Source organism: Convolutriloba macropyga, chromosome 7 (assembly GCF_964194025.1).
Source record: "Convolutriloba macropyga chromosome 7, txConMacr16.3, whole genome shotgun sequence".
NCBI classification, from domain to species: Eukaryota; Metazoa; Xenacoelomorpha; order Acoela; family Convolutidae; genus Convolutriloba; species Convolutriloba macropyga.
Genome location: NC_134474.1, coordinates 59498806 through 59525877, shown reverse-complemented (window position 1 = coordinate 59525877; position 27072 = coordinate 59498806). Strand labels below are relative to the sequence as shown.

General features: G+C 38.5%; 1 protein-coding gene across 1 annotated transcript; it reads left to right on the top strand.

The window, feature by feature from the left end:
• The first annotated feature begins 598 nt into the window (after positions 1-598).
• On the top strand, positions 599-25495 carry LOC142343089 (epithelial sodium channel subunit alpha-like). Its single transcript, XM_075394776.1, has 6 exons — positions 599-816; positions 4411-4620; positions 19141-19321; positions 22639-22757; positions 24764-24915; positions 25341-25495. The coding sequence occupies exons 1-6, from the start codon at positions 599-601 to the stop codon at positions 25493-25495; spliced, it is 1035 nt and encodes a 344-aa protein (XP_075250891.1).
• The last annotated feature ends 1577 nt before the right edge of the window (positions 25496-27072 follow it).

Sequence of the window (27072 nt, the reverse complement as noted above, 5' to 3'; positions counted from 1 at the left end):
TGCTCAATCTTCACCACAGCCACAGTCTGTGGACACAGCGAAGTATGCGTGGGTGGACCCACTGCCTTCACCCGCCACCTCCTCTTCCAGCTCAGGTGAACTGCACCTGTATATAGACAGTGACATGAGCTCACTCTCGGTTTCTGTAGGACCGCAGAGCTCGTCGCAAAACCTGTCCCTCCAAGGAGACAGCCAGGTGCCACAGCCACCTCCTCTCTTTTCCAATACACACACACAGCAGTGTTATCACAACCACGACCCCAGCATACGGGCATTCCCTCTTGATCTGATGACGTAGCCACAGCGGAACAGTCTGGCCGCTCCACACCAGAGACCGTCGTCTCCAATTGGGCGTACTCTGGAAGAATCCGTGGGGTATAACCACGATCGCAACCACTGGTTTACTCACCACCACCAGTGATGCCCACACAACACACACAACGCCCACCAGTACCCTCACCGCGGTACGGCCCAACAATGTCACCTCTCAGGCCACAACCGCCATTCCCACACCCACCCACTTACGATTGACCCACATCGACGGACAATTACCCTTACACCGACCCTTCACCCAGACGACGCCCACGAGCGACTGCACATGAAATATATCCAGTCCGCTCCTCTCCAATACAAACTTCCCAATCGCCTGCTCGTCACACCGCAAGCCCTTCACGAGGCCCACAGCCCTCATCCTCTCGTGGCAGAGGAAATCCCTTCGCACTTACACAAGGGATTACCCACTGGTGACAAGGACCAAACTTCTGCTTCCCCGAATTCACCAATTCCCTCGTTACTAATACCGTCCAAGGAATTCACGTACCGCAGCGAATTAACTATACATCCACTTCACCTCAACACACACTTAAACCCACAGCAAGCTCTTTCTCTCTTGGAAAATTAGAGAATGAATACGTTCAATAGGGACGGGACAAGGACCTTCCACTAGAATGTCTCCACATCCCTGTTAACCATCGTTTCACAGAACGTTTCTGGCACCAATCAAAATACTTCTTTGCTCTTTCAGATCGCCCGAATGATTACCTGAATACTTTCTTCACTCGCGATACCGCCCCTTATCGAATTTACCAGAAGTAAGAACCATTCTATTTACAATTCGGTTTCCCACATCGCACACAGATGGATGTCGACAATACCACACATAAAGCAAATCGAGTGAAGAGGCTCCACACTGTGCACAATTATCTATTTGTGCAACACCACTTCCACAAAACGAACCCACTCATTCACATGAATTCGCGTTTACAGTAAGCAAACACCAAATTGAGCTCGCCTTACTATATGAATTATAGTTATATAATTCAACCCAATTATTGTGGAGGCACCCTGTGAAACTTTGACCCAAACAAAAATTATTTCATAATTTTACCTTTATTCGCAAAAACCAATCGCCCGATCCTCGTCCCAATCGAGTATTTGCAATGTGTAGAGGGAGGAGCCAAAAAGTGTATGTATGGCCAAACCTTCAACCTCCTCTACAAGGACTGGATGGCGGATAAAAATGACAATCACGAACCCTCACAAGAAGAGACTCAGATCTTCAACCATCTTCTCGCGTTGCAGCCCCACTGCAACGTCGATCTGTAACCCCGTGCCCTCGCTGCTTGTCAGGCGCGTAATCCAGAATTTTTGGCTTTCTTCCGCGATCCAGACAATCGAGCTCCGGACTTTGAGTTCGAGTACCGGACATAGGCCACAGCCCTATACCTCACATCGGGCTCGCAGACCCTCCAATCCAAGAATTGCTGCTCTTGAGAAACTCAATCAAAACTTTTTTTATATCCCTTTAATATGTTTATTATTTAATTTTTCGCTAACTCCCTTTCTTCTTTCAATCAATTGATGAATAGGATCAGTTCTTTTCTTCCTCCCGGTCGGGGCTTACTAAAAGAAGGCATTAAATTTCACTAGTAAATTTAGTAGGGAAAGTAGCTCACACAGTAGCTAAATGATGGATTTCCACCAGAAGGTAAGCTGGTAAATTCGACGTGTTCAAACCTTGTACCAGGTGGAGATAAAAAGAATTCTCCTCGTACAAACTAGACAGAGACTACGGACTACAAGCGATCCTCCAAATCCTGGGAACAAATCTTCACTACATGACAGTGAGAGCAGTTCGGCATACTCTAACAGGACAGACGTCATTGGCCAGCGTACTCTGTAACTAGCACCCTTACTGGTTCTACAATCAAGACGAACCCCTCAATGATTACACTAGTCATCACTTTTTTGACGAGGACTTCAGACGACGGCACAAGTTGCAACTTCACTTCAGAGAGAACACAACTCTTCACCCCACTCTTCAACGAGGATGACACATCACACGTATTTCTGTTACAGTTCACAAATCCGGATTTGAAACTCCTAACCCCGGATGGATGTAGCAATAGAAATACTGGATGTACACCTCCATCCAATCAGAGACTGAGCAAACACAATTCTCTTTTATAAAGAGAGAACAAAATGTAGTCAGACTATTAGCTAGATACACCATGTGTATACTCTTGACTCTGGTGCTGTACTTTATTACCACCGTAATAATAGAAGTTTATCTTCAGTGTTTTACTGAGTCGGTTAGTCTGAGAAGTATAGGTAAGCCTACTTCGCGCGCAGAAATAAGTATCCCTAGCTCTTTATACTTTAAGGCTGTAAAAGGAACCCACCTTGGGTCTGCCTTAATACGTCCTTATCGTCAACCAGACAATGCAAACAACGCTTAAAAAACTGCTGATATTTCAATTGAACTTACATCAAACTACATGGCAACGTCAATTCAACCGTTCTTATAAACAAACGAAAATGTAAACAACACTACTATTGATTTATCACACTCTCCGATATTTTTGAATATTAAAGGCCACTACTTTTAGGTCGATTTCGAAGATAATTAACTTCTACCTATTCATCCCAACTAGTAAACAGAAGAAACTGAGCCCCCAACAAAGATACACTCGTCAAAATAAAGCATCAAACTTCCATTCAACAATCAGATAATTCTTTTCAGCTAAAATCACGTAAAAATTGTAAAAATTACGCGTTACGAGTTAATAAAAATTTATTTGTTTTTCAATCACAGCGGCAGAGATTTTTGTTCCAATTACTGAAAAACATACGAGCTTTTTTGTGGAAATACTGAAAATTGAAAAAAAAATCTTAAAAATTAGAAAAATATGATCCTGCGTTAAACATACTCGAAAACGGAAACGAGTAAAGAGCCAAAAATCCCCCGCACCGACTCTTTTTATAAGAGAAAACAAAACTTTTTTAAATTATTATCGTCATTTTCACTAGTTCTAAAACAATAGCAATAAAACAATAGCGTACCAATGGCATTATTACTCGAACTTCATCGCGCTCACGTACATGATCTGTTTGCTCACCCAGGTATTGAAAAAGTCCTTGTAAACATTACACGCGAAATACTACAGAGGAACTTTAAATAATTCTATTTATTCCATCGAATTGTTATTTTTCGCTAAGTCGTCTATATCAAATTTTCCGGAACTATAAAACAACTCCCAAGCTGCAAAGGTGCCAGGCTGAAATGAATTGCTAGTGTTGAAGTCCAGACATTTCCGCGTTTTTCTATTTTTCCAGATTATGTAATTTTGAACGTTCGACGCCCTGGTCATGCGTTTTTCTGCGGCCTGGAGAAACTTGATTTCTTCTGGGAGCCTAGCATTTGTCCAAATTTATCGAACACGTGGAAATTTGGAGTCTTTGCTAGAATATCGGGGTCAGAGTCAACGGCCGTTTCAAATATTAAGCTTAGTATAATTAATCGCTATAAAAAATCCACTTTACTCTATGTTCTAATTTCAATATAGGTCCAAATGAAGTGATTGAGGCAAGAATCGATCCTGATTTTGGCATTGAGTTTGATCGCGTGTGTTCATACGACTACTTACGGTTCTATAGTAGTGATTCATCCACTTCTTTCGCATTCCGATTTGCTCACTCGACAAAACTCTGTGGATCCTTGGCACCTAACGTAACAATTCAGTCAACTCACCGATCAATGATCGTTTTCTTTTACACCGATGACTCTGTCAACGACCGTGGATTTAAAATTTACTACAAGTCAGTTGCTAATAATTCACGGACAAAGAGAGATACTGAAACATTGCAGCTCTGGCAAACTGAAACAACGCACGAACAATACACTGCTGGTGAAACATTAGGAAAGTCTCCCAGAACCAAACGTCGCATTTCTGGGGCATTGAAAACTGATAAAGTCAACTGGATTCTACGAAAAAAGCGGTCCTATCAAAATGGAGCTTACGCTTGGGTGTCTAAAGGCTGTGATCTCCGCGTTGATTATTATGATTATGATTATGCTGACGATTACGATTACGATTACGATTACTGTAGTGATTTCAATTCCCATTTCAGTTATTCTGCTGACGATGACTACAACTATGATCTATTTGGAAACTTCGACGACAACTTGACACATTATGACTGGGCTGCAGCTTATGACAAATCAACAAGCACAGACTATTCTGATTTCAAACCATTTGTGCTCTTTTCAAAGGAGGAGATGACTTATTTGGGAACCCAGGCTAAAGATTTCATAGTACAGTGTACTTTCGATGGTCGCGAGTGCACCCATCAAGATTTCCACAGGGGCGCTTTTTCTCTCTGTCGGTTGAAACATCTTTCAAAAAATTTCAAACTCTATCAAAATCAAACAATAAGGATCAGTAATGTGCATTCACTCAAAAAGTTCCCAAACACTCCATTTTATTTTTTTTAAATCAAAGATAAGAAATTGCGTGTTCGAGCACAGGACACATGACCGCAGATATATTTTAGCAAGCGTAGCAACGAATTGAAAGCAGCATAATAAAATTTATGAAAAATGGAATAACGATTGATTTTAAAGGTTCTAGTTCAATTCACCCCCGATTCATTTAACCCCGCATATCTTAACGCCTTACCATTTGAACTCTCTCTCTCTCTCTTTCTCTCTCTCTATTCTCTCTCTCTCTCTCTTTCTCTCTCTCTCTCTCTCTCTCTCTCTCTCTCGCTCTTGCTATCATTTAACTCCCTCTATCATTTCACATAGGTAAATAGCAGATGACGTTGCAGGCATGTTTTATCATAACTAAGTGGATAACTTAATCCCATGTTCGTTTTTGATAGATTCTTATCGAGTCCTACGGGCCGCTAAGGCCTTGCCATGATCCTAATGGCATGATTGACTGATTGTTTCTCCAGTTTAATAGTTCTAATATATATATATATATATATATATATATATATATATATATATATAAGATTAAAATCGAGGTGAAATGATAGACGCGTAAAATTATAGAAGCAAGAATAAATCGGTTTAAAGGATAGGACTTAAATTAATACGGCTGAAAAAGCGGGACACCGTTTTTAAAATTAGTGATAGGGCTCTTTTTAGAAAACACCACAGATAAAACACAGCCAACAACTCAAAGAATCTAAAAGAAACAAAGTCACCTGATAATTTGCCATTGAAAGGGACAAACAGTCAAAGCAAGGCTTTTCTTGTTTGTCAAATTTTAATACTTCAACGCATAAAATTTCATATTTTTCATAATGTTATGCAAGTTGTTACAGCAAGCACATTATATTACATAGCTTAAAAAATTTTTGCTGTAACAATTTGAAAAAGCTTTAGCAAATACTTTCTGCCAAATTTTGAAAAATATTAGTTTTCATTACGAATATTTCTTGTAACTGCCTCGTGCATATTAGTAATGACTTTCGACTACCACGTTTTGTCAGAGGAAGCTTTCATTCAGCAGGGAGAAATCCATTTTTTGGTTGCAAAGTCGCTATGTCCTTATACTCTTGCTGTAAAATTTGCAAAATTTGTTTTTTTTACAAATTTTACACATGAACTGCTGTTGACTTGACCTTGTTTTCTATTCTTCCTTATCATTCGCTATTAAACCATTTCAGTTTCAGGTGTCAAACTATTTTACTTTCTTTAAATGAAAAAAAATTGTCATGAGTTGTTTTTTAATAAAATAAGAAGTTTTTTTTATAAGTTTTCTTTTTGTAGACTTTTGCAAAATTTTAATCACAGCTCCAATTGAAATCTCAGTTTTTATGTTAAGAAACTGAGAAAACAAAGCAATGCTTTGAGATTTTATCTCAGTGCTGTCGCATCAAAAAGAGAGACAAAACGTATTTCAGTTTGACAATCAGGTTTCTAAAACATTAACAAGTCTCTGCTTTTTAACTGACTACTCTACGTCGTTTCAAAGTTCTCGTAAGCTTCGCTACCAAACAACCAGAAACATCATATTTGAAACAAAAATTGAGCTCTGTAGACTGATTTCCAATTACCGCGAATACTGAAACGCATTATTGCTTTATTCAGTCGCATGTCGAATTTATTGCTGCTGCTCTATATTGCGTTTGCAATGAAAGATAGTCCAATCAATTACTATAAATTCTAATGTAATGGAAAAAGTTATTATAACTAATAAAATCATTTTTAAAATGTTGGATGGGAGGAGGCCTAAATAAAGGTGACAAAAGATTCACTCTTTCGACAATGTTAATTCATAATCTCAATAAAGACATCTTTTTCATAACATTAGTGATGCACAGCTCTATTTAAACGTATCCAGGCAAAAATGCATCAAACCAGGCAGATCTAGTAACATTTTTGGCCTGTCTTTGTCTAGGATTGATCACCGAGAAGTTTTTGAAACATAAAATTATTAATTTTAAATGAGCGCAACCGATTTAGTATATTAGTAGTTTCAACGAAAATTATGTTAAACGAAAATTTTATGAGTTTTCTTTGCCAAAGAATGGATATAAGGCTTACATGTTTAAAAAATTACGAAGTAAAACTTTCTCGCTGAGTAGATTGTTCATTTCATTAAATAGAGCCTAATAAAATTACGTAATAAAAACTTCTCGCTGAGTACATTGTTCATTTCATTAAATAGAGCGTTGCTCATTTTGCTATTTACTCGGTAACATCTTCCGGCCCGGAGGAAGAGGTTGGGAGGATTGGTACAAGCTTAACAAGCGGGCGGACGAGCGATCCGGACGGCGTGCGTACAACGGCGGAGCGAGCGACGCTGTCGGAGCCGTATCGGAGTTCATCAATCCAAGCAGTTGAAGAGTAACCCCTAGGGTTGCTTTATTCCACGATCCAAATTAAATCAACGACCTTGAGTTGCTGCTCGGCAGGCGTCTGCCACCTAGATCTACGGTTCAGAGAGGGTACGTACTCCTTGAGCGTACATGCTCAAATTGCATTGGCGTAAGGCTGCGCAGGAGCGTACCGCTTACGATGATCGAACTCGTCAACGCCAACAATGGACGGAACTCCGGTTGCTTGGATACAAAGTAGAAAATGATTAGGTGTTATTGGGCCTAAGTTGGACGGGTCGGCGCTTACGAAATTTAAGGGACGTGAGTTTAGTGCGTATTCAACGAGACAAAAGGTAGTGTTCAACACCTCATCAGTGAGGCGACGCATACCGAGGATTGTTAAAAGTACTCTCTTAAAGCTGCGCACCAACCGCTCCCAGATGCCACCTTGGTACGACGCACTGGGCGGATTGAACTTCCACTTATGTGGAAGTTCGGCGGCGATGTTAATCGTATTCCATTTTTTGATACATTCACGGAGCTCTTTCTCCGCTCCGATAAAGCTCGTACCATTATCTGACCAAATCATAGCGGGCGTACCATTGTGGGAGATGAACCACTCCACTCCCATTACACAGTAACTACTGAATTGCTAAACTTCAGCGAAAATACCACGCGTGCAAGCATCTGCCGGATTATCATAAGTAGCTACGTGGTTCCATTGGTCAACGCTGATGCTCGCCAGAATTTCATTAGCCCGATTTGCAATGGAGCTGGGGTGTTTATCGGTTGAGTTTATCCACTGCAAGACGACGGTACTATCTGTCCACACAAATAATTTTTCCACAGTAACCATTAATGCTCGAGAGATTTCCCTTTTTAAAGGGGAAGCGAGGAGAGCGGATTGTAATCCCAACTTAGGAACTTTCAATACCTTCATAGGTGCAACACGGGCCCTGACCAGGACAAACGCTAGCTCTGTTGTAATCTCCCCGGAAGTGCAAATTACTTCAGCCCTAAGAAAACCTACTGCACTGAATACGTCTTGCGAGCTATCACCAAACATGTGGAGTTCAAGATGTTGGATTGGTCTTGAAAAATAACTTCTTGGTATAGTGATCTCAGCTAACTGCGGCAGTTCAACACACTAGGCACGGAATCTCTCAACTGTGTCTTAGGTAAATCGTCATCCCAACTTTGTCCATTGACACGCCAAATGTCTTTGAAGATTAACCGGGCACCAACAAGAAACGGTGCGACAAGATAAATTGGGTCGTAGACCTTTGACACAACACTTAAGACCAAGCGCTGTGTGAAACTTTTCGTGATGGTGCTGTTTTTACCCCTAGTCACAGCCAGAGTATCGTTGTTGTGATGCCACTTAAACCCGAGCACGTGCATTGATTCCTCCTTGGATGAAACGATGACTTTCGGTTCGGTGGATTGAGCAGACCCATCAATTTGGTCAACCAGATCTGGTACATTGCTGACAAACTTTGTATGTCTGAACCCACCTAGATGGAGAATATATACCAATTTTTTCGACCTAATGAGGGTATCTCGGGGGATTCCACTGATTCTAAGTAATCGTCAATGTAGAAGTTCTCAAGGACGGCTTTCGCAGTGTCTGTGTACTCCTTAGCATTTTCACGTGTTCTTATCACTATTATACTTAGCAAAGATGTGGCTTGTATACTGGTGTACCACAACATTTGATATGGGGTCCTCCCGCCACCAAAAGCGCAATGATGGCTGATCACATGGTAACTTGGAGTAAAATTCCCTCGATTTCGGCGGATACGGCAAATGGATGTTGTCTGAACCGTTAGAGTACGTATATTAGTTTTTTTAGTAAGTCCGGTCCGGTGATTATTGACTTATTAAGAGATGCACCATGGAATTTAGCTGCTCCGTTTAGTACCCTACGAACCTCTTCTGGCTTGTTCGGATTAACAACCGGATGATGTGGTCGGTACCACTCTCGTTCCGAGCGACTTTCCACCTTATGAGCATCTTTGACCCTTACTACATAGCCCTTGTCTAAGTCCTCTTTGATAGTATTCGATTACTTTTCCCTTAAAGTCTGGTCTTTCGTAAGCCGTCTTTCCAAAGATTTTATTTGAACCAGCGCTGAGAAATTAATTGTTGGGCAGTCCGATGTTATCTTCAGCCCATAGCATTCCGACATCGTACCTTTTTTCCATCATGCACTGTGGTGTTTTCAAAAATATCAAGCGCACATCTGCGGAGGATAGTGGGTCTACTTGCTTAGGTGCGCCGTACGACTCCATGTCGTACCAAATTTTTACCTGACGAGCGAGTTCAAAACACTGCTCCAATTTTCCTTTAAAACAATTCGAGACTAAACCTGAAGACGACATTAGAGAGCCACTTAGAACTCAACCTATGGGCAAACGAACAGAGAAGGATGAGCACTTCTCGTCGGCAGCGTAGTGCTCTAACGGGCAGATGGCATGATACACATCCTGTCCAAGTATCATCGACGTTTTCATAATGATATGCAACCGGGTCTAGAACTGCTAGGTGCGGGTAAGTTTGTTGAAGTGCTTCAATGTTGATCACATCGGCGCCTACGTTTAATTGCTTCCTTACGTAAGGGTAGACTTTAAATGGTTCAAATGCTTGCTTAACGCTTGGTGTTAAAGTCACTTCAACTAGTTCGGCATCTGCAACTTCCTCGGAATTTTTATCCCTGACTGTTAGTTTCAATGCTGATCCGTGCAAACTAAGTCTATTTGCAAGATCATTGGACACCCGAGAGTTACTGCCGTCGGTATCGCACAAAACTAAAGCCGTGGTATCTTTACCAGAAGAGTTTGTAAACTGTAATTCAGTCACCTGAAGGTAGCCTTTGACATTTTTCACAGATAACAAAGTAGTGCTCTTACTCGATGATTGGACACTAGAAAGTTTTTTTGACTTGCACCATCATTAGAATTAATATTGTTGTTGCTTGAAGGAGATTTTGATGGATAGACCCTCTCAGCTTCATGAAGAAGTGGATTATGAGATCTGTTGCAACCATCCTTCCTGCCTTTCCTAGGGTTTGGGCATCGCCTGAACAAATGCTTTTCTCTCAAACATGAGAAGCACAGTTTTGCTTCCGTCACTACCTTTACTCGCTGAGTGGGAAACTTTTCTTTAAATACCTGACACTCCCAGATGCGGTGGTTCCCTTTACACACCCTGCAGCGAGGGATTAGAGGCGTTGCCGATGTTGAGGCGGGTCTCTCATTGCCCTTAGTTTGCGTATTAGCAGCAAAAATTCTTGAGGCAACTTTGGTCTTGACTGCTGAGTTGGTCTCATCCTCAGTTCCTGCCCTTAATGAAGTTTGTTTCATTAAGCCATGTGCCTCGGCCTTCTCCTTCAACCAATCGTTGAAGTCAAGGAGTGTTGGCTTAACCTAAGGTTTCTTCACTCTGAATAAATAAGAAGACTCTTTCAGATTGGGCGGCAAATTTTACACAGCCGTATTAAGAAGTGAGGCGCTCTTATGGTCTAAGTCATATGAAAGTGACTTAAAGACCACAACAAGACTTGAAACTTTGGCAGAATAGTTTATGATGTAATCACTATTGTGCATCTTTGGCGGTGGAAAAGAACTGAATTTGTCTAAGTGTTCACTGACTACAGCCTCACGTTGGCCAAAACGTTCAAGTGTCTCAAGTGCATCCTTATAAATAACACCACAGTATGCTAACTAAGCGATGGCGGTTTTAGCTTTTCCAGTTAAAAGAGTTTTTAAGTATGTTAACTTGACATCACCAGTCAAGGACTGCGAATGTCTGGAGCTTTTGAATTGTCCAAACTATTCATGCCACTGCAGGGGATCACCATTGTACTGTGACAACTGGAACTTTGAATTGTTCTTCTTACAAGTGATTGCCTCTGAGAACTACTTTTTCAAATCCGCGGAGTCCAAAGAAAGAGCTCAATGTTTGTGATGCGGTGAGCCCCCCCCAACACAACGGTTTTGAAATGGTAACTCCATACGTTGGCGGAATGATCGGAGTGACAAAGGAGTGGGTTGTACCTGTGGAAGAACTGAATGAATTCGCTTGCATGAAGTCTGATGCTACGTAATTTTGGGACCCTGCGGCTGCTGGTACATGAAAGGAGGAGCGAAGCGATGTAGGGACCTGAGGGTTGATTAACGGGGCCGGTTGTACGGTGTTTTTGTTAACAGATGTACCTACGAGTGTTACTGCATTAGACCGGACAACATAAGTTTGGATCCGGGGGCGCAAGAGCTGCGTGTATTATGGGGACAAAATTTTTGGGCTGACACTTCTTTTTTGGGGTTGCTGGATGAATTAATTGTGGTACAAAAACACTTGCGGAGGAATTGAATTGTGCGGATGGAGAAAGGGTTAACGGATTGACATTATTCGCCACGGGGTTATTGGCGTGTAGTGGAGATGCTTGTGGCGGCGAAGGAGCAAAACGGAATGATGGTGGGATTAACGGGAAATGCGATGGTACGGGGTTTAAAACGGGGGATGGGAGGGCAGGTACATTTATATGTGCTAGTGGCGGATTAGGTGCTAGTGGAGCATTAGCGAGTGCATTAAAAGGAGGTGAACGAGAAGAGCTGACTAAGTTCATCTGTCCCGGCAAGCTCGACCTACGAAGGAATTGGTGGTCTAACTGTAAATCATTGAAGTGCATTGTTGCTTGAGAAAATTTTTGGGCTGTGTTTGGGGCTTTTAGTTGAGTTGGCATACCAAAGTTTATTGGTGGTGATAGAGGCGTATTTTGAGGCTGCTTCTGTTCTTCCATGATGTTGTTTGCAACATGTGCATTACTGGTTACATTGGTTCTACTACTTGTTTCTTGCGACTCATTGACAGGGAGGTTGATGTGAGCCTCAATTTGAGTATCGAGATTAGAGTGTGAGTTTAGAGGTTGAGCTGAAGAAGGACGTGGGACAATTGCTTGGTTGGATTGGGCGATAGTACCAGAAAAGTACAAACTCGGTTCAATTGCAACATCTGCCATATTCCGGGCCGGTGACGAATTGACCCAATCTTGAACAAGTTTCTTGCTCTTGACTGAACTTCTGTCCGTAAACAGCTTGCTCATTTTGCCAATACCAGACCCGTCTGCTGATGATTTTGTCATCAACTCAATTTCCTCAAGGGCTGCAGCAGCTACTTGCTTGCGGTTATCCTCCTCAAGCTGCTCAATCTCCAATTCTCGCAACTTCATTTGTTTTGAAATTTCAAGACGCTGTCTAGCAATGTGCAGCTTTGCCTCATGTTGTCTCTCAAGTTTCTCCCTTTTAAATCTTGATATTTCTAGATCTCTTTGACGCTGACCTTATCGTTTTGAGGAGGTCATGTGTGAACCTGATCTTGAATGGTGAAAGCAGCAGCAATGAACTCGTCAGTTTTCTTAGTTACAGTCTCTAACCATTTTTCAAGGTTCTTACAGGCAGCATCTGGATCTTCAGTCTTTTGTGCCAGATCTAAGAGTTCTTCATTTTTATCAACTACTCTTGTAGAAGCATCTTAGTACTTCACAATCAGACGTTCGATCTTAACTTTCCTGACTGGCTATCCACATCATTGTTAATTTCCCCATGGATGTTATTAAGTTCAGCCTCTAAGTTTGCCCTCGCACCATAAAGTTTGTTGAATTAGTCCTGCAATTTTGCCACGATCTTATCAAAATAGGAACCAAAAGTTCATTTTGATACTGTTAAAAAAAACACAAATACATAACATAAATGGGTTAAACCGAACCATAGTATGACGAACCCTAGTAGCAAACCGACAAAGAGCAAAGTTGTTTGTCAAGTACACTAATAGCTGGCGAACGAAAGAAAGAGCGGTGAGCGCAAAGAGCGCGAGACGGGACAGAACGGGAGACGGGACGGACCGGAAGAGACGCCGAACGAGTAACGCACGATGCAACTGAAAACCAGACGGACGAACGGGAAAGTTGGGCGAACAGCGCGCAACAAAGCGGGAAAAATGGCACAAGCGGGGCGGAAACTTCGGGCGGACGGCGCGCGACTAAGCGGAAAACGGTACGAGTGAGACGGAAACGTCGGGCTGGTAGCGCGGGACGGGACGAAAAGCCGGAATAGCACTGAAGTAAGACGGTAAGCCACCAGCAAGGAGGTGGGAATAACAATGCTAGTAGACCGATCAACCACACAAACTAGCCGTAACTCCCAGAAAAAACTTAATTCACACTCTAGCAAACCACTTTACCCAGGCAACAAAAATGTATAATACCAAAATTAATCAAGCTACAACAAATTGCTAGCAAACAAGTGCGGGAAAGTCATGAAACAAACCATCCGTAACTCTAGAATGAACTTAAGTCACACCCCAGCAAGGAACGAGACTAAGCAAACAACCAGCATTACTAGCAGAAAAAATTTTACTTCAGCAAAAACTCAACATACTAATTCATACAACAGATAAACGGGGAATGGAAGGAAACACGGCAAAACGGAAGCAAAAAAGTGGAAACGGAAAATTGAAACCAGATAACCTGCGGAAAATGGACGGTAGTGAATATCTCAAACAATGGTGAGAGCAAAACGTAAAGTAACGCGCTATTGGAGAGAACCAACAACAAACTAAACCGTAACTCGTGAGTAAACTAAGTCACTCCTCCAGTCAGTGGATAGACTCCCACAACAACGCAAGACAAAGTAACATTCAGGTTATCAAAGGCTTGAGTGACTTCCGCCTCCTCGAACGCATGAAGGGTGCGAAGCGTTTTACGACAGCGCTCAGAAAGTTTTTTCGGTCGGGAACGTATTATCAAGGACCGGAGGCTGTTCTTATGTGCTAACACTATAGTGAGTGTTTTCAACTCAAGCGCAGGCTTCTGATGTAACTCTCTGTACTCTTTAAGTAAACTAGGATCTTTCAGTTTACGTCTAGACCCAATGTCTTTCATTATATGAATGGTAACCATAGTACTACGCTTGAGTTGATTGTAAATATCAGGAGTTCCCTCTCTGGGGCAATAAACTATAGCTTCCATACGCTCCTGATACTATTCAAGCACTGCAATCAGCTGCGATGGTGCAAAAGTCTGAATTTTACTTCTGCGATGAGGCGACAATGAATTGTTACCACATCATGCCACATAACTAGCCTCTTTTTATCAGGAAAGTAGTGACTCAATTGAAATTGCGCAGTTTTTTGGACTTTCAAAGCAATGTGATTAAAACTCAGAGCCAGTAATGCATAAATTCCTTTTTATATTGGTCTTGTAACGCTTGAGGCAAAGATATTACGGCGTGATGCAGTGAGCTGGCATCTAATATAAAAACAATTTAATATTTTTCACAGCATAGTATTTTTCACAACATTTAATATTTTCACAACGCCATTTAATATTTTCCACAACACAAAACTCACAATTCATGTGAGCTTTGCTCAAACTCCAAACCTTAATGTTAAATGTTAAATGCACAATTTTTCAATGCGGAAATCTTAAAGAAGGAATTCGGAGATTTGAAATTTTAATTCAAGAATATAATTTAAGCTATTTTCAATACCACTATTTTCAATACATCCGTTTTCAAAACAGAAATCTTAAATTAAGAATTTTCAATACCGCTTTTTTTAATACCGAAATCTTAGCTTAATAATTCCGCAATTTTTAAAATGGAAATCTGGATAACTCCGCTATTTTTAATACGGAATTTTTAAATTAAGAGTTCTGCAATTTTCAATACGGAAATCTTAAGAACTCCACGATTTTCATTACGGAAATCTCAAATTAAGAATTCCGCGATTTTCAACACGGAGTTTTTAAGAATTCCGCTATCTTCAATTTGGGAATCTTAAATTCTGAATACAAAGTTTTTTTCCAAATATGAAAAACTTGATCAGTTGTTCTTTTTTTAACGTTGACAATCTTATGCAATTATTACATCTCGTGTTAATAACTTTTTTTCTATAAATTGCTAAGGGATTTTTTTCACAATTGGCCAATACTTTCAGTTTTTGTTTTAAAAAAATACAAGGGGTGGGTTATCGGTGTTCAGACGATTGAAAGGTATTTTAAATAAGATGAAAAAATTGATTGAGAGGCTCTGCGGGTTGCTAAATTTGCCGGTTCGATAATAATTTACAGCAAAAAAGTACTTCAGAAAAAGATAAGTCTTACAGTTTTTTTGATCAGTTTAGGAGCTGTACTGAGTGACACGGTAAAATCTCAAGTTACGGGGACTCTTGACATGTATTCCAGACCCTCGGTTGAACTCTTTTCCTGCAGTGTCTCGGATTCCACGCCATAATTTTCTGCGAATATCACATTTCGGGTGCCGACAGTTTTTTTTCGGACCTCTGTCCCGCAAATATCGGCTTTCATCTGGTGCATGCTTGAGCCAGGCAACACTGATTCCTGACTGCTTGACAGAGGTTTGTTATCTGAATGTCGAGGCAATTCCGATCCACGCACACCGGCTGATAAGTCACCAGTATCCTAAATAACCCTCTTTCAAACACTCAAAATTTTTTACACGGAAACTGCGCAAACTTTCTTCAACTTGCAGACTGCCAATAGAGGACCAATACAAAGCAAGTACTTCTTATTTAAACCGTTGAATTAAAGTAAAAATTTGTGTGGAATTCACTATGGAAGTCTGTTCAATGTATGGAACAACTCACGCAAGTAATTGATCAAGCTTCACTGGCGTTTCGAAACTGAATACTGCTCGGATTTTAAAATTATGGTTTGAGTCCTTTCGCGGCATGAAAATCAATGTGACGATAAGATTCACTCTTTCGACAATGTTAATTCATAATCTCAATAAAGACATCTTTGTCATAACATTAGCGATGCACAACTGTATTTAAACGTATCAAGGCAAAAATGCACCAAACCCGCAGATCTAGTAACCTTTTTTGGCAGGTCTTATTCTAAGATTGATCATCGAGAAGTTTTCGAAACATAAAATTAATAAGCCTAAAATGAGCGCAAGCGATTCCGAATTTTAGTAGGTTTAACAAAAATTATGTTAAACGAACTTTTTCTGAGCTTTCTATGCCAAAGAACGGATATAAGTCTTACATGGTTAAGAAACTACGTAATAAAACTTTCTCGCTGAGTAGATTGTTCATTTCATTAAAAAGAGCGTTGCTCAATTTTCTATTAACTCGGTAACACTAAAGGTGAAATTATCTCATGAAGCAGAGAGATAACTGATTTTTAAAACCTATCGTATTTAAAAGTTGTAATTTCTTTTGTTTTTATACAAACATTTGTTTTGAGAAGTAAAAATATTAGTAAGATGAAAAGCATAAAGTTTGGAGTTTTTGTTTTTCATCAGATCAAATTTAGTATACGCGACAAAACTATGATTTTTTTTCAATAAAACGATTAGAACTTTAATTAAAGATTAGGTTTAGCTTGCTAGCAAAAATTGTAAGAAAAAGAGCAGGGTTACAAAATAACTGAAGGTTTTCAATGTTTTTACGGACCGCGAAAGGAAGTGGAGCATCAGCGTCATTGGTGACATGATGGCCTTTGTTCTCATCAAATCTAATTACATGGTAAGCGATATACTTATTGGTTTCCAAGCCAATTTTTTGCCTTTTGATCAAATTCACGACAAACTCTTTTTCTTTAAATATTGAGCCAGTTGACCATACCATCTAAAATTTCAGTTTCTTCGACGCTACTTTTGATTTCTTGTCCTAAAATTATAACAAAAAACGTACTTTTTGGCGAACCGTCATCCCAACAGCCAAGTTGTCAAAATTTGTTGATTGATAATCAGAATAATTGAATTAAAGCAAGCTGATAGTATCTAATTGGATATTTCTGATTGTGGTTTATTCAAAGGGCAGTAGATAAAAACAGAACAGCTGTGAGAACCCACAATTTTTTGTGTTGAATTAGCAACTTCATCTCGAATCTTTATAGCTTTGTTTTATACACAAATTCAATCTCCAACGGAATGAAAAGGTTGCTTTTTAAGAGTGCTCAAAAATAGTTTCAATGTGAAGAAAAATTGAGATTCATCCTATTGGCATAAAAGGCAATAGCAGAAAACCATATTTCATTTCTTTCTTGCTTGCTATGTTTGCTAAAAACTAAACGGACTAGTTCTCGGGGCTCTCATAGGTCGTCAAATTAGCATCAAACGAGAACAAGGTCAATTTGTTCTCAATTTTTCCGAAAAAAACTTTCAAATTTTCTGATAATTTTGGACCAAATATGATAATTTCATATTTGGTCCAAATTGATCCAAGTATTTGAAAGTTTATACTTTGCAAAGTAATGTTCGTTTCTAACATTATAATTCCAAGTAAAAATGTGACGGAGAATTACATTTGTCAACAAAAATGTCCTCCATTTCTCCGAGCTATTAAAATACGTCTGACTTGTTTAGTATTTTTCAAATTTGTTATTAAGGAAAATACCATGCATGATCATGTGATTGCCTAAAACTGTACCGTCAATTAGTATATTGTGCTAACTTAATTTTGAAGCCATTTTGTCGGAGAAGTGTAATCTGGGAATGCCATCTGTTTTTACATCCAGAGAAAATTATCTTTAAAAAATAATCATTTAACTCTAAAAATTTAGACAGAATTTTATAAGGCACCTTAAATCTACCAAATTGGCTAATTTGTGAAATACCCGAAATACCTGAATTGGTATTTAACTAATTTGCACGAGATGATCCTTGTTACTCATGACTACCTTTCGCTCTTGAACAAACGGAGTTCAGAGTACTTTTTAAAATGGATTTACTGGTCTCACGCGTAATTTCTACACATTGTAAGCTCACAACTTTTGCTATACCCAGGTTGACCACCAGTTTTAAAAATAGTTCTTTTTCATCGGCTCTAGGAGATTTTCTGCTATAGCTTGCCTAGGAAAAAGTTAGTATTTCATACGGAAATTTGCGAATTTCGCTATAAGCGAATTTTAAAAATAGATCTTTTTCATCGGGTCACGGAGTTGTTCAAATCGAACTAAACTGGGAATGGCGTATCCCCTGTGTACCCGGAGTCTAAAACCAAAAAAAATTGCTATAGCTTGCCTAGGAAAAAAGTTAGTATTTCATACGGAAATTTGCTATTATTTCGAATAAATGGCGATAATTGAATTTTAAAAGTTATTTCCCATCGGGTCAAGGAGTTGTCCAAATCAAACCAAACTTGGTATGGAGTATCCCGTGTGTATATATAATCTATAGTATATGACAAAATAAATTTTTGCTATAGCTCGCCTAGGAAAAAGTTAGGTATGCCGATTAAACGGAGAGAGTAATTAGCCTTGGTTTTCTTAACCTAGTGCCTGCTCAATTCTCCAATAACTATTGTCTTAACTCCGCCACTGCCGGTTCCAAGCCCGGGTTGAAAAAGGAGGAGGGCAACAAAAGCAGAAGATACTGGATAAGTCTCAATATGTCGTTTTTCTAACTTGACTTTGAGATTTTTTTCCGACAGAAGTTAGCAGTATTTAATTTTTGTCTTTTAAACAAACTTACAAACCATTAAACGGACCATATATGGAAACTTATTAAACATAAAATGGACCATATATGGAAACTTGCTAACCATAAAACGACCCATATATGGAAACTTATTAACCATAAAACGGACCATATACGGAAGCTTACTAACCAAAAAACGAACATATATGGAAACTTACAAACCATAAAACGAGTCATATATGGCAGGATGCATTGTTCCATTCTTTTACTGCCATGGAAGTCAAAAAGAATGCTCTCCTTGGAGACTTATTTTCCATAAAACGGATCATATATGGAAAATTAGTTACCATAGCAAGATCATAAAAGGGAAATTTGTATGGACTTTTATGGACCATATATGGTCCGTTTTATGGTAAGTAAGTTTGCTCAACCCGGATATGTCGACAATAATTGCGTCAGCAAGGAATTCAATTCTCTTATACGGAAAGAAACTTTATCAAAAAATCTTGCTTAATTTCTTACAATTCAATGGTCAAGTAAAACTAAATTGATTTAAAATTACTGAAAAGCGCCCTCTGAAAAGATATCCGAGTGCTACAATGGGCAACTGTTTCATCATCAATTCCATATACAATCAAACAGAAGGTGTTTATTCATCACTCCGAAATACGTCAAAAACTGGCAAGGAATTTGGATTGAAGTTGACTCTATTCCTTGACAAAGCTGAGAATATTGGACTTCTCAACCACAATTCGGGCGCTCACGTGAGTGACCAATTTTCCGTTTGTGCCCCCCCCCAGCTTAGTGTACTGGGTGCTTATTATTTGCATCCCCCCGACGCACGTGTCATATTTTTACATATTGAATTACTATGTAATGACATGTGCTCTGTAACTGGGTGTTGCATAACGTACTGGGGGCACAAACAGAAAGAATGCCAATTCTGAACCCTTTTCGCTGACTGGAAGCTTTTGTGCAACAATCAATAAGATCTTATAATTAGGAAGCTTTATCTCACAAGTTGTTGCAGGTGTAAAATAAAAGCCTAATAATCCAGAAATAATGCGCACATTTTGAAAAGAGAAAAGTACTACCTGGAGATTCCATAGTAGTTGGTGCTCAAACTCAGTGTTACATTTTGTGGTGCGTTTCGTTCTCATATTTTCGTACAATATTTGAAGAATGGCTGCTTTTAGCGAGTATGTACAATTGCACTTGTCGCTACTTTCTGCAAAAAATGTTAACAGGGTACTATTTTGGCAGAAATCAACAAAAACTAACTGGTAAATAATACCGAAAAATAGCGGATTTTTAAGATAATACGCAGATTGCCATTTACGTGTAGCATAGCTCTTTTGAAATTCGGTATATTATAAGGTTTTTACTAAACAATATCGAAACCAGCTAACTAAGGACAACTGATAGGAAAACTTTGTGTACAAAATGTTGAGAAAAAAATTTTTCGAGGAAAATCTTATAATAAATTTTATCTTCAAAGTTTGTTAAAAGCTATATTGGTTTTCAAAATATGATAAGAGGACTTTATATCGTTCAAGGTCTGTTTATTGTCTTCTCAAATTTCACTCGTTGATGCGTCCCACTCTTTCCATTATATTAGTCAGAGAAAAACTTCCTAAACTTTAACAGGTCTTACTTAATACAAATTCCGATTTTAAAAAACCTTATTGGCAATTTGGAATTTCATGAAACAACCATGCAAGCACACTTTGGTCCGAATGAGAAGTTCAATACGGACCCGGATCTGAGTGTCATAATAATTCAGTACTGAATCATGAAAATTTCGTTATGATTTTTTCCATGAAAAGATTTCTGATCATGGCACTTATTAGCCATTTCATGATAAAATTCAAAGTCAAATTCTGAATTTAGCTTGAACATAATGAACTTCTATTCTGCATTTACCATGGACATTATGAATTTTTGTCTGTTTTTGAGCTGAACAGAATGAAAAAAAAATGCTTCAATCAGAAACTTGGGGGGACAGTTTTAAAAATAATTCGCCAAAATTCTGATAACCAAAAAGGAATTTACATTGATATTCGTAATCACAAGCAATTCATATTGATATTCACATTCACTATTTCCCATTGGTACACTGGTACGCTAATCACAAGGAACACTGAAGGTACACTGAATCACAAGGAATTCACATTCACAGTTCACTAATTCCCATTGCTACACTGAATTACCATCGCTTCTACACTGAATTACCATCGCTGGGACAGGACACTGCACTGTAGTTTCCTTTTCCGGCCGGTCGCCCAATGAGTGCCCGAGGATTCTTCACCTGCCGCCATCTTGGAGTTGGCGACTTCCCATCTTCAACACATGTGTTCAAAACAATCGACAGAGATCGAACCAGAATTTTCAGTTTGTAAAAGAGATCCTGAAACAAATCTAACGAAGAAAAAAGTTCTTGATAATGCTTATAAAACTAAAACAACCAATTGTTCAAAAAACTATATATTATTGAAAGAAATATGACGTTTAAATTTGACCTAGAAAAAACATCGTGCAGTAGATACATCGTGCAATAGATACATAGAAAAACATGAGCTTTGAAAAGAAGTACCTGTTCACGGGAAAGAACTGATGAAGTTGAAGTGATTATGAAGATGAATAACAAAGAAAGAACTGATGAAGTTGAAGTGATGATGAAGTTGAAGTTTAATAACAAATCAACGCAAGCAAATCTGAAAAGGACTCTCTTTGGTTGACACTGTTTCATTACTATTATTAATTAAATTAAAGTTTGTTCTCTGTCGAGTGTTGTGAACACTCGTGTTGCGAACAAGAAGTCGCCAAGTCCAAGATGGCGCCGGGTGATACGATCCTGGGTCAAGGATGGGAGCATGGGATATGATTGAAAATGTTCAGAAATGTCCAGCAGAACATTTCCCACATTGTCTGGTCTACATGGAAAGGGAAAAGAGGTCACGCAAACAAAAATTCAAATTTAAAAATGTTTGGAAGCTTCGATATTTTGGGGGGACTGTACATCATCGTTGTTTGAGGGGAAGGGGGGGGGTTGGGTTAGTGTCACTGAGTGTCACTGGGTTAGAGCTACTGAGATGCGAGTCATACCCCCCCCCAAAAAAAAAAAACAACCCATGATGTACACCCCCCCCCAACAACCGATGATGTACAGTCCCCCCAACAACCGATGATGTACAGTCCCCCCCCCAAGATATCGCAGCTAAAGAGGAAAGGCAGGAAAGTATCGTCAACTTGAGCTCTTTTGACCTGAGTTCGGAAGGTTCGTTTCGTTTCGTTTCGTTCGATCGCACCCCCCCCCCCCCCCCCACGTAGTGCCATAGTAAATGAGTGCTGAAACATTATTGCAATTGCATAAGTCGTCGCAGAACTGTATCTGTTTTCGAAGCAAAAACAATGCAAAATTCCATTACAATCTGAAATAAAAACCATGAAAATCTGCATTTTTGGTACAAATTTCTGAGTTTCAAGGTTCCAGGCGGGTTTTTTCTGGTTTCGGTGTGTATTTACTGGTTTTGGCGGGTTTTTTGGTAATCTTAATACGTTACTTGCAACGTTTTAAAATTATAAGTCACTGTCATGTGCATCGCCCAAAATTTCAATTTTTTTCAAAATTTTCAGAATTTTCTATGATTTTGCTATGAACATCATGGGAATCAAAACAAGGATGTACAGTCTATTTTCAGAAAAAAAGGTATATCTGCGAATAGACTGCACATAATAAGGTACCAACACAGTCTTCGAATACACTGATACAGTACTGGGCCGACGTTATACAATTGCAATCCGATGTATCAGCACTGATTTACTATGGCACTAAGGTCCGGGGACAGAAATCACCACAAAATTTACCTCGAGTAGTTGTTAGCGCTCAAATTGAATTTAGGCTTATTTTTAAAAAGAATTACAGCGATGAGGAGCTTGAAAATTTTTTGTTTGCAGGTCTTTTGCTTTGTTACCAAATATTATAGCAAAGATTTGCTTCCGCTGAAATATTTTCCACGGCAATACCAACATACTTAAAAACTTCTTTTGGCGTCACAAAATGAAGATTTGTTAAATTTAGGTGTTGATCAACGCCCCCTATGTGCCTCCTCTACCAGAGAGTGATTCATGGATGGTCAATAGTGGGACTGCAACTATGATATCTGTTAAACAAGATCTCGTTACGAGGAAGGGAGGAAAGTAAGTTGAGACAAAAATAAATCATAAATCTTCCGTAGAGATGAAATATGGACATCTTCTGATGACATGCAGTAAAAACGATCTTGAAAAAAATCTGAGATAACGCACCTAGATCTGAAACAGAAACTTTTTGCCAAATTTTAGAGACTAGGTCCTCGATACTAAGAAACTGACCTTGCAATTTCAAAAATTTTGAATTTTTAAGTCAAGAGTCATTGGGAAATCTCATTCAGATATCATTTGAGCTAAATTCGAATGAAATGCAATTTAATCAACAAAAAGTTGAGAATGAAAATTTGGCCCCATTGTGAATAATTTGAGTAGATCTGAAGCCTAGCTGTTCTATAAAGTCGAACAAAAGTCATTCTTTGAGCTAATTAGTTCCATCAGGGTTTTTCCATTGCCCTATATGATCAAGCATAGTCTTTTCATGAGTTGAATCTATAAGCCTGTGACCACCGTAGTGATTGATAACCGATATTGCTGAATGTCAACAATATTTGTTGCTGGTCAGGTCAGCGTTTTTCACTGCAAGAGAACGCAGGAGAGAATGCAAGAGGAGAGAAGAGAACGAGGAGAATGCAAGAGAAAAAAACCTTATTAGCTTTTTTTAAACGAAACGCCTGCTAATACGCTGACTAATATTGTATACGGCACGAAACTTTTTATCTCCTAATCCCCCCGAACAAATCTGGTCTCGAAGTTTATAGTATTTGTTCTCTGCAGAAGTCATATATTTCGGTTGGTTTTTTCTTTGTTTTTTAACGTCAAACCTATCAATTAATTCTTTTGTGTGTAACTTAGTAAGCCAAATTTATCTTTTTCTCGAATTCGTGGGTTTATACATCACTTTTTTGATCTCTTATACAAAATCTCTCTGATGTATACCTCATCAATCAACAGAATACAATACTTCTTCCAAAACAGATGTCTCTCTCAAGCTTGACATCGAAGCAAGCAAGAAAATACCCCATTGAATTTACCTGCAACCACCTTCTGCTTTTTAACGTTTTGGCTTTTGCCGGTAATGATGAATTTTAACGAAATGATTTAATAATTGGGTTCAATTCTGGAGTCCTCCAAAACTATTGGGAAAAAATTTGCATGAGAATTGATCAACGTACATAACGACAGATAGGAAATCGACCATCACTCAAAATTAACTTCGTGCATTGGTTAAAACAACGAGACAGGAAATGCCAGCAGTTTATGTTTTTTAAGGATTTCAACAAACCATTAAAAATTGGCTCAATATAATAAAATTGGGCGGTTTTTTTCTATTGTTTATAGTACTTGTTTTTTAATTGAATTCTTGATACGATTAAAAAAGGTAGCCGACGATTTTCTTTTTTACAGTGTTTACCCGACACGCAAATGATCATATGAAGCCAACTGCGGTTAGCTTTCCACTGGCCACCGTTATCATTGAAATGGAATGCAAAAAAGTGCAACAAACAAGCAAAAACATTTTCATTGGTTTTCTGGTACACAGATACTTTCAAATCTGAGATAGATACTAATTTAAAACAGTTGTTGCAAAAAAAGTTTTCCAAATCTATTGTTCTTCTTTATGCATGCTTGCCTAACCCAGTAACCTAACCCTTGTTTAGAGTTGAATTGTGAATACTTCCTGATTCCAATGGTGTTCCCTATCCAATTATTGTGATAAATTCAACTATCATTTTTCCTTGCTTTAATAATGTACAAAAAAAGAAAAATCAAAAAAATCTCCCGTTCTTTAAATCTCTAATCCAAATCGTGTAATTCAAAATATTAATGGCAATATAACTGGCGGAAGGAATTAATGCAAAAAATGGCGGAAAGATATAAAATTTAACAAAGTTTTCAAAGTGAATTTTTTAAGATCCTATTAAGTCCAATTAAGCGCAAAAAACAACACTTTTATTCTATTAAAAGGAAAACAAAGCTCATCTTATAAATACAGCAATTAGATGCAAGGACAATTACCAAGTTTTTTTAAAAAATGCGTTTAATTTTGTTTTCAGCTACGGTAAATGTCTAGATGAGTGGCCTGAATTTGTAGCCCTGGACACTGATTTCACAAAAAGGTGGCCTAGATACGACCAGAGAGCGTGTGAGAGGTACTGCATGGAGGTTGAATTGTACACGAGATGTGGGTGCATCGTCGACTACTATGGTGAATATGTGAATATCTCATCACATTTGATAAACTTTATTGGTTTGATCAAGCATATAATGTTCGACTTCATAAACATCTTCCACAGTTGAGGACTTTTTCGAAATCTACAAAAGAAACATTCTGAAAATGCGCCATATATATAGGCTTTGAGTCTGCATTAACAGTAGTTTGTTCTCAGCTGTCCTTTTCTTATTATTTCCCACATCTCAGACTGTTCATTTTGAGCGCTGATATATATATATATATATATATATAAATGTGTGTGTGTGTGTGTGTGTAAAAAATGAGTTTGTAATCAGCGCATTTCTCACAAAATATGGCGGTGAAACGCATTCGCTGATATCATACTGATCTTAAAATTTTTTTCGAAAAGACTTTCAAAGTCAAAAGGATTTGCAGTGTTATTAAACATGATCTCTTAGATAACTCGTCAGTGCCACTGTGTTCAGCATGGGACAAAAAGACACGCGACTGTGAAACAGAAGTGTTCAAAGCCTTTCGAAACAACGAGTTCACATGTCCATGTGAAGCTGCATGCAACGACGAATTCTACACAAAGGCAAGTACAATGACATAAAACTTGTCAGATTTTGGGCTAAATTTTCGGGGCTATGCTCCAAAAATTGCCATCCGTAGGCCACCCGTCAAAACTTTCGTTTCGCTTACCAATCGTTTCCCTAGTCAAGACCAGATGGTTATCTTACAAGATCTTCCTAGATTCTTGCAAAATATGGTTATCTTGCACGATCTTGCAAGAAAATGGTTATCTTGCAAGATCTTGCAAGACGATGGCTATCTTGCAAGATCTTGCAAGAAGAATGGTTATCTTGTAAGATTTTTGCAAGTTCGTTCCGATCGAGTTCTGTTATCGTTGGCTGTTTTAAACGCATTATCTTCCATTAGTGCAGACTATTACAAAAATATAGTGGAATGAGTTTTCAGAGATAATTTGAAACAAAATTTATACCAGATATCTGTATTTTATTACAGCCGTTGGTATTAATACTGGTTACTCTCATTTATTTACATTAATTCGTGCTTCAAATTTATTGTTTTGCTACTATGGAAAACAATTTACTTTCTTTTTCTAAATTGATTCAATTTTTAGTTTGAGCGGAAGAAAACAAAGTTGATGCTATTTTGGTTGTAATTATGATCACAATGTAATAAAAATTGATGGGAAGCAATGTTCGCGTCTCATTTTGATCTTGTTCGATCATGTTCCATTTATTTGCTTATTTGCAAGACCAATGGTTATCTTGCAAGATTCTTGCAAGACAAAGGGCTATCTTTCAAGATCTTGCAAGATTTTGCCAGAATCTTGCAAGATCTTGCAAGATAATCATTCGTTGTCGACTGGGTTTGCTCTAATTTTGGGGTGGGGAGAAGGGGAAGTTATATGCTATAATATTGCTATAATACGCTATAATATTACCTTTGCTCTCATATTGTTTTTGACTGAAAATTCCATTTTTGATGGCAATCCCGGAATAGTTCCATGGAAAAATTTTTTGCGGATGGTAGAGGAGGAACAATACTGAGGCCGCCTATTTATTCTGCAGCCAAAACAAGAAACATCTCTACTATGTCCCCCAGCTCACACAAAGAGACAAACAATAAGATCAGCAAAATAACAAAACACATCCCACTAAAAGTTTTTGATTTGTTTTCATTTTTTTGGTAATTGTTCTAGCCATAAGATCCATTAAATTTAATGTCGATCTCGTTGATTGCTGGCTTGGGGAAAAATCTTTCAATTTCGTGTATTAGTTATTTAGAAAAAACTGCTGTAGAGAGTGATGCAAGATTTCTTCAATTGTTAATTAATTTTTCATGTTTTCTAAGTTTTTGAATCAGTCTTCTTCCTCTTTTGTCTTTTTGTGTTTTCTCATATGTTGAACGTCTTTTTTGGTTGCCTCAAGTAGTTAGTTAACTTGTACAATTTGACAAGAAGGAGCTTTTATTGAAGACATTGAGTTAAATGTTGAAAAAATATTATTATTTGTTATATTCGAATTTATTTGAGCATATTGTCTTTTCGTCCTTGTTTGGTCGTGAACAGCTGAGGAATATATCAGATAGCTGCCATATGTATAGTTTCTATCATTGAAAACACTAGTTTTTTGGTAGCCTAACCCCAAGAATAGCAATAAT

Excerpts from the sequence above, each read along its gene's own strand:
- LOC142343089 (XM_075394776.1), top strand. The coding sequence starts at position 599 with ATGAAATATATCCAGTCCGCTCCTCTCCAATACAAACTTCCCAATCGC. Across the intron at positions 19,322-22,638 it reads ACCACAATTCGGGCGCTCAC|GTGTTGATCAACGCCCCCTA; the intron begins GTGAGTGACCAA and ends TGTTAAATTTAG. Across the intron at positions 22,758-24,763 it reads GTTACGAGGAAGGGAGGAAA|CTACGGTAAATGTCTAGATG; the intron begins GTAAGTTGAGAC and ends TTTTGTTTTCAG.